Genomic DNA, 8,507 nt, shown 5'->3' with positions numbered 1-8,507 from the left:
CCGTAAAGATGTATGCATGTTTAGAATAATTGTATTTGATTTGTTCAAATTCTTCTTGATAAACAAGAGGGTGAGTTTTTCCCTTGCAGTGTTTGCTAAGACTTAAGTCAACTTTTGGTACTATAAATTTCCAAGGAGGTATTTTTGAAGTAAATGTTTTGTGAATTTTTGTCATCAGGATCTCTGCTTCTTCAATAATGGGTTCCATTCGTAGGCCAAATGTTTTAATGGCTTTTTCTTTTTGTTGAAATAAATGTTTATACTTGGGATAAAACGTGCAGTCGTACGCAGGATTGTCGGAATCTGCCTTCAATTTTGTATAATATAGCAGTGCTAACTTGTTATATCTGAGGTTAGGAAAAAGTCCAAGATCCGGTAGTTCACTGTCGTCAGGGGTTGCAAAGAATGCTCTCTGCGCCCCTAACCAATGGGGACAAGTAACAGATCAAAAGAAAAAGGAATCAAAACTCTAGCCTCGCTCGCGTAAACTTACTCAGCGGAGTGACAAGAGAAGAAGAAGAAAAAGAATTAATGGGAATGGTTGTAGGTTGCCTTTTATAACCAATAGGAACAAGCCTCCCACCACTCCCTTAGTCTATTTAGGCGGTGAGAGAGATCTGCTCATGCTGGTTCATTCCCCCCCCCCCGACGGACAGCGACACCCATCCGTAAGTAGCCTCCATTTTTTTTCTACACACTCCCAACAAAAGGAAAAAAGAAAAAGAAAAAAAGGGAAAAAAATGGGGTCCAAGGCACGATTCATTATGCAGGAAGCAGACTCGGCCTGCCTCTACGCCTTCTCTGGGGCTCACACTCAGGGCAGTACCACTTTTGTCTTTCTGGAGGTTCTTGGTCGATTCCCACACATCTGAAGTGGTACCACCTGTCGCATGCGTCACAGGCGATCATGGCTAGGTTCTGTTGAGGATGATTGCAGCTAGGGCACAACCAGGTTTCAGCCTCAGCTACCAATGGCGAATCAGGCTCTTCCTCTAGAGAAGCATCAACAGGACAGCGGGAGTTCAAGGAGATTTCGAGGGGATACAGGTGTTTTAGAGAATGTGCTTCTACCAGACCATTAGCCCTTCTGACTCGAGCCGCTCTAACGACGTTGTCGTTGCCTTGGATGAGCTCGGTAACAGTACCTAACGCCCAAAAAGGCCTGGGCTTCAGAGGGCTTTTTATAAGAACGACATCATCCTTCCGAAGCCGATCTCCCGATTGGGGGTGAGATGGCGCAGGGGCCTTTCTTCCCAACTCCAGAAGGTATTCCTTGTACCAGAGCTCGTTGAATCTACTCAAGCATTGGTCTCTAAGCTGCAGAGTACGTATCAGCTCGTATCGGCCGAGAGGAACCGAAGGAGCCTCTTCATCCAACCTGAATAATAATCCAGGGCACTTATTAGGTCTGAGGAACATATTGGGCGTAATGGCAGTCACATCCTTGTCCGACGATATGTAAGTAAGAGGTCGGTTGTTGACCGACCTCTGTATGTCGGAAATGATGGTAAGTAAAGAGAAATAGTTCAATTTTTCTCTTCCAACAACTTTATACAGGCAGTTTTTTATAGTTCGAATACACCTTTCCCATGCCCCTCCATACCAAGGGGAAAAGGGCGGAATAGTCTTCAGTTTCAAGTTGCTAGGACCATATCTGTCCTGGTAATCCTTGCAGAGCACAAGCCGGTTGAAGAGTCGCCCTCCTCCCTTGAAAGTTTTAGCATTATCGCTATATAAGGCCTCAGGGACACCGTTCTGGTTTGTGAAACGGATCAGAGCTTGTAGGAAGGAGGAGACGCTCATATCTGGTACCACTTCTATGTGGACGGCCCTGATGTTCAGACAAGTAAACAATAACAGATACATTTTTATATTTCTTTTCCCATCCCACACCCACAGATGGCCGGTAAAATCGATCCCGGTGTGTTGGTATGGGGTACAAAAGTCAGTCCGATGTGAAGGCAGGTCGGCAGAAGCTTTGGGCGGTGATGGCCTAGAGTTATAACGTTTACACGTCGAACATTCAGCCAATATTAGGTTAACAGCTTGCCTTCCCTGGGGTACCCAGTAACCGCGCCGCCTTAGTTCAGCCAGGGTTGATCCGGTCCCCAGGTGGCAACACCCCTTATGGCAGTCCATGATTATGAGCCGTGTCACAGGGTGCTGTTTTGCTATCAAGACGGGGTTCTTAACTTCATAATCGTAGTGTAAGGAAGAGTCGATCCTACCCTTCGAACAAATCAGCCCATCATGATCCAGGTAAAGGTTTAAGTCGCGAACCCTAGCTGGCAGGTGATCCCCGTCAGGCCTCCTTAGGTATTCAAGTTCCGCAGGGAATCCCTGCTGCTGCATAGTCCTCATTAGGTAGGTAGCTGCCCTGGATTCGCAGTCCCACTGACGGTGAAGTCTGATAGCTAAGAACTTAAAAACCAAGGATGTGACCCTCAATAAACGGGAGAAGGATGAAAAACGATCAAAGGTCACGACAGAAGCACATCCCGGCTCGCGAGAGATAGAACAATTTGCCGGAGTTCGGGCCATCTGCTGACACATCCCACTTAAGCAAGGCAGATCCAGCTCCGGCCACTGAGAGATCCCACCGCCAAGCCAAGAAGGGCCTACGGGTCAAAATTCTAGACAGGAACGGAACATCCTTAAGGATATGCCTCTCGTTATCAAATCGGCAGGGTTTGACTGAGTGTTCACATATTTAAAGAAGGTTTGCAATCCATAGCGAGTCTCTAACTCAGTTTTCATCATTAGCACATCCCTTAATCTATTCCTAGCGAAAATGTTGTTGGAAGCCATGGTTTGGGAGAGGAGCCAAGACAGCACAACCTGAGCGTCTGTGGCCACACACGTTGGTTGGTATGAACCCCTCACAGTTGTCTAAAATCGAGGGGAGACACTTGAAGGCAAGAAAGACCGCCATCAGTTCCAAAACCGGCAAGGTTTTGTCCTTCATGGGTGCGACCTTGGCCTTTGCGAACAGCAAGGAGGACCTACCACACTGTACGATGTAAACAGCCATCCCATAGGCATCCTTGGAGGCGTCGCAAAAGATGTGCATCTCCCCGGGCAGCTCCGGTACTATGGTCCCTCGGTCGAAGTGTAGGTCACCCAACCTTGAAAGTTCCCCGGCAAGTTCTCTCCAGACACTCTGGATGGCAGGAGAGGCGATATCGTCCCAGCCCATACCATCTTTCCACATAGCTCTGATAAGTATACGACTCCTGATAGTGATAGGCAAATAGAGAGACAGTAGGTCAAACACCTTAGCTGTTTCCGAAAGGATGCTCCTTTTGCTTGATGCGTTGGCATCACATTCAGTATGGGGTACGAACAATTCTTCGGTAAGCGGGGAGTAGCGATACTTGAAGACCTCCCACTGCTCTCCATGGGTGCTCAACGTGCTGTCCTTCTCCATTCTGGCACGGAGGGTCTTGCAATTGGTATTGCAAGACTGAATGATGAAACCTCCCTCCTGTAAGCATTCCCGAACAAGGGAGTACAATGAAAACAGATCATTCCGGTCAGCCACAGAAGCGACAAGATTGTCCACATAAAACTTTTCCGCCATCTGGTGGCAGGCATCCAGTGGGTATTTGGCCGCGTGCAACTTCAAGATACATCCCAATATAAACGGGCTGGAGATAAAACCAAAAATAAGGGTGGTATACCGGAAACAACGCAGGAAACTTCCTTCCCTCAGAAAGAAGCAAAACCGGTTCTTGTCAGCCTCCGATTTAAGATGAATCGTCAGAAATGCACGATGGATGTCTAACAGAATATAATGGTTTGTTCTAAAGGCCAACAGCAGTTTTAAAATGTCCCCAGTGAGGTTGACACCCGAATAAGCCGCTTCGTTTAGGGACAGTCCGCCTCCAGTCTTCAAACTGCAGTTGAAAACTGGTCTAATTTTAGTTGTCGTCGTTGGATCCGTCTTAAAAACAGGTCTATGCGGTATTCAAATGTCTTGATCAAACTCCTGAGGGGAGACAAAAATTTCCTCAATGATACCCTCTCTCTGCTGTTGCCTGAATACCTCCAAATATTCGGCATATCGGTTTTTCTTTGTTAAGTTCGAGGCTACTCGGTCCAGGATGCGCAATGATGCTGCGTGGTTGGAGGGCACCTTTTCTAATCTATCCTGATGCCAGGGGAGCTCCACATAGTATTTACCATCACGTAGTTCCACAGTCTCCTCAAACCGTTGTATTAATTCCTGATCATATTCAGAGAACCCCTCTTGGTCAGGTATTCCTAAGGACTCCAGGCTCACTATCTGTTCCAGTCCTCTTTGGACAGCACTGTCAGGAAAGCAATCCTCAAAGGGGTCAAAGTAGGTAGGTCGAGCCTCCAACACAAAACACAGATGGGAGGCCTCGACCTGCGGAGTATGCTCCATTATAGTATTAAAGGACAGATGAGTCGTATCACGAGAGGGTATATTATCCGAAATGAAGGAGTCGAGATCTCCGAACGGGACTAATCCAGACGGGACCGAGAAGGTCCAACCCCCCAAACACGGAACCAGTTTAAAGGGGTCTAGGTGCTGAATCAGGTCCAGGCCAATCACACCCTCGATAGTTATTAAATCGGTTCCCTCCTCGAACTGGCCGACCAGTGAGCAACCCATGTTTCTGAAGGTGTGCAACATCGATGATAAATTCCGCAACCGAATCGATAAATCGAGAGTGCCAGACACCAAAACCGGACACCCCACCGTGTCTCCTGTGCCCAAGTAGGTCTCCAATACTACCTCCGTAAATTGTTGTAGACACTCCCCAAGAAAGGTAGACAGCTTAAGTTGACACTGGGCTCCAACGGGCTCATCCGGACACAGATATCCCAGAATACGAGAAGACAGATATGTCCGCCCACTGCCTGTATCCAAAAGGCAATTCACAGAAACTTCACTCGCTCCGTACGAGAAGGTAACGGACAAGATGGGCGGAAGGGAGCGAGAGTAACCGGCTGAGTCAGCGCCTATAACGTCCGCCCCAAATGATGAAGTAGCAGAAGTCCATTGATTGGGTTTCCGTGTCGCACAGCGGCCTGTAACATTTGGTGGTGGCAGCAATAAACTAGAACGCCCCTTGATTTGCATCCGCTTAATAGCTTCACCAGTGAGCCCAAATAGAGCTGATAGAGGCGGTACTCTTCTATCTGCGAGTGCCATCAATTCCCCCTTCAGGTCATCAGGGAACTTTCTGAAGAGTATTTTGCTCATGAGCCTATTTTTATTATATACAGCTGCGCTGCCTGTTGCATCTACCTGTTTTGAGCCGTCCGTAAAGATGTATGCATGTTTAGAATAATTGTATTTGATTTGTTCAAATTCTTCTTGATAAACAAGAGGGTGAGTTTTTCCCTTGCAGTGTTTGCTAAGACTTAAGTCAACTTTTGGTACTATAAATTTCCAAGGAGGTATTTTTGAAGTAAATGTTTTGTGAATTTTTGTCATCAGGATCTCTGCTTCTTCAATAATGGGTTCCATTCGTAGGCCAAATGTTTTAATGGCTTTTTCTTTTTGTTGAAATAAATGTTTATACTTGGGATAAAACGTGCAGTCGTACGCAGGATTGTCGGAATCTGCCTTCAATTTTGTATAATATAGCAGTGCTAACTTGTTATATCTGAGGTTAGGAAAAAGTCCAGGATCCGGTAGTTCACTGTCGTCAGGGGTTGCAAAGAATGCTCTCTGCGCCCCTAACCAATGGGGACAAGTAACAGATCAAAAGAAAAAGGAATCAAAACTCTAGCCTCGCTCGCGTAAACTTACTCAGCGAAGTGACAAGAGAAGAAGAAGAAAAAGAATTAATAGGAATGGTTGTAGGTTGCCTTTTATAACCAATAGGAACAAGCCTCCCACCACTCCCTTAGTCTATTTAGGCGGTGAGAGAGATCTGCTCATGCTGGTTCATTCCCCCCCGACGGACAGCGACACCCATCCGTAAGTAGCCTCCATTTTTTTTCTACATATCTGAGGTTAGGTGGAGGTTCATTTGCTTCGACATATAAACTTTCTAATGGAGATGTTCTGAAAGCTCTCAGTGCAAGTCTCAGTCCTGTATGGTAAATGGGATTTTAAATTTTAATATAGGATTTTCTTGCTGCTTGGTATATACAGCTGCCGTAGTCAATTTTTAATTGAATTAGGGATCTGTACAGGTTTAACAAGGTCTGCCTGTCAGCTCCCCAGTTTGTATGAGCCACAACACAGAAGTTGCAGTGTTTTATTACATTTTTTTTTTAGCATAGTTTATGTGGAGAATAAAATTTAGTTTTTTATCAAAAATCATTCCTAAAAACTTGTATTCATCAACAAAGGGGATATCTTCTCCATCAAGTTGTAATTTGGGATCATTGTATAATTTGTGTTGATTGCAAAAATGAATGCATTTGGTTTTATTTTTTGAAAATTTAAAACCATTTTCTTTTGCCCATTTATTCATTTTGTTTATGCTATGTTGCAATTTTCTTTCAATAGTATGGATGTGCTTGGAACGATAGCTTATAGAGCAATCATCCACGTACAATGTTCTATTTATGTCAGGAGTTCCTTTACTATGTTGTTGATTTTTATATTAAATAGGGTTGTTGATAATATACTACCCTGTGGCACACCTTCTTCCTATTTATTTATATCGCTTAGAGTACACCCTATGCGTACCTTGAAGGTTCTGTTCGTTAAAAATTTTTGAATAAATTCAGGAAGTCTACCTTTAAGTCCAAAGTTGAATAGATCTTTCATAATTTCGAATTTCCAGGTAGTATCATAATCTTTTTCTAGATCGAAAAAGACAGTTCCCCTCTTATGATGGCTTCTCTGACATAGCATTCTAAGTTGACCAAATGGTCAAGACATCCACGATTTTTATGATAATCACACTGTGCATTGGTTATTAGTTTGTTTGTTTCTAAATACCAAATTAGGCGATGATTTACCATTCGCTCTAATGTTTTGCACATATGACTTGTTAGTGAAATTGGTCAATAATTTCCAGGATCTGAAGAATATTTTCCTGGTTTTGGTATTGGAATAATCGTATGTTTCCAAGTTTCTGGGAACTTTTTTTTTATCCAGATGTCATTGTAGTTTTTTAGTAAAAGTTCCAATGAAGTTTTTAGAAGTATTTTCAAAAAACTATAGTGGACCTCATCTGGTCCTACGGCTGTGTTGTGTGATTTGTTTATGGAATTTTCCAATTCTCTTATTGAAAAAGGTTTATTATATTCAAAGTTTTTGGAATTGAAGTTTAGCTTGTACTTTTCGATATTTTTTTTAATAGTTTGGAATTCTTTGTTATAGTTTTTTGAAGAGTCCTCTGAAAATGTTTTGGCTAATTTATTCGCTATAGCCTTCGTTTCTGTTATTTTGGTATTTTCAGTAAAAAGATGTTTAATTGGTATCGGGTTATGTTTTCCAGATATTTTTTTAACCATTTCCCAAATTGTCTTTGGTTTAGTGGAAACATTGATCTTGCCAGCATTCTTTTTTTGCTTTCTTTATTATTCTGCGTGATTTTGCTCGATGCAATTTGTATTCAATTAAGTTGCTTGTTGTTGGTTCTTTATTAAATTTTCTTAATGCTACTTTTTGTAGATTTATTGATTCTTTACATTCTTTGTTAAACCATGGTCTATTCTTTTTTCCTGAAGTAGTGTTTTTGGGAATGCACTCTTCTCCTATTAATATTAATGTTTGTGTAAATGTTTTGATTGTATCGATGTTGTTTTCTGTCAATTGTTCTGAGCAGAGATTCTTGAATTTTTCCCAGTTGGCTTTGTTAAGCTTCCATCTTGGATGTTCAAATATTTTTTCATGTCTTTTGAGAATGATTGGGTAGTGATCACTACCACAGGCATTATCGAATACATTCCAAGAAAAATCCAGACAAGTGGAAGGGTCACATATGGTTAAATCACGCGAACTAAGCGATCCATTTGTTGGATTAATGTGATTTTTTTTTTTTTTGGTTGAACAAGCGTAGATTATTTTTATTTATTAGATTTTCAATTTTCTTTCCGTTTCCTTGCATCTCCATAAGGAGTTGTGACTATTTAAATCCCCTATGAAAATAAAGGGTTTGGGTATTTGCCCTATTAAGTTCTCCAATTCATTTTCATCTATTTGTTCATGTGGAGGTATGTATAAGGAACAAATGCTTATCAGTTTGTGTAAAGTTGCTCTTATGGCAACCATTTGCAAATTTGTTTTTAATTCAATTTGGCTCTGGGGTATGTTATCTTTAATGAATACTGATACACCACCAGAGGCTCCAAGTCCTGTATTATGAATGTAGTTATATTGTTGATAGTATTTTATATTCAAATTGTCCTCTTCCTTAAGGAAGGTTTCTTGGAGACAAATAACCAAAGGATTAAATTTAGTTTGCAACAATAAAATTTCATTGTAATTTGCTTTCAATCCACGGCAATTCCAATGGATTATCTTGTAACTCATGATTTTTTTATTGGTTTGAAGAGTAACTTCAGTGTCC

The 8,507-nt window shown here is 42.2% G+C and overlaps 2 protein-coding genes across 2 annotated transcripts; both read right to left on the bottom strand.

The window, feature by feature from the left end:
* Positions 1 to 762: 762 nt before the first annotated feature.
* On the bottom strand, positions 763 to 2,541 carry LOC145259237 (uncharacterized). Its single transcript, XM_080117079.1, has one exon. It carries the CDS (start codon positions 2,539 to 2,541, stop codon positions 763 to 765), a length of 1,779 nt encoding a protein of 592 aa, XP_079973205.1.
* A 241-nt stretch (positions 2,542 to 2,782) lies between these two features.
* Positions 2,783 to 3,580, bottom strand: LOC145259236 (uncharacterized). Its single transcript, XM_080117078.1, has one exon. It carries the CDS (start codon positions 3,578 to 3,580, stop codon positions 2,783 to 2,785), a length of 798 nt encoding a protein of 265 aa, XP_079973204.1.
* Between the last annotated feature and the right edge of the window lie 4,927 nt (positions 3,581 to 8,507).

This window comes from Euprymna scolopes, chromosome 34 (genome assembly GCF_053919585.1).
Source record: "Euprymna scolopes isolate OS-2025 chromosome 34, ASM5391958v1, whole genome shotgun sequence".
Taxonomy (NCBI): Eukaryota; Metazoa; Mollusca; class Cephalopoda; order Sepiida; family Sepiolidae; genus Euprymna; species Euprymna scolopes.
Note: the sequence above shows the minus strand (reverse complement) of the source record. Positions and strands in the feature narration are given on the sequence as shown.

Excerpts from the sequence above, each read along its gene's own strand:
- LOC145259237 (XM_080117079.1), bottom strand. The coding sequence starts at position 2,541 with ATGGCCCGAACTCCGGCAAATTGTTCTATCTCTCGCGAGCCGGGATGT.
- LOC145259236 (XM_080117078.1), bottom strand. The coding sequence starts at position 3,580 with ATGGCGGAAAAGTTTTATGTGGACAATCTTGTCGCTTCTGTGGCTGAC.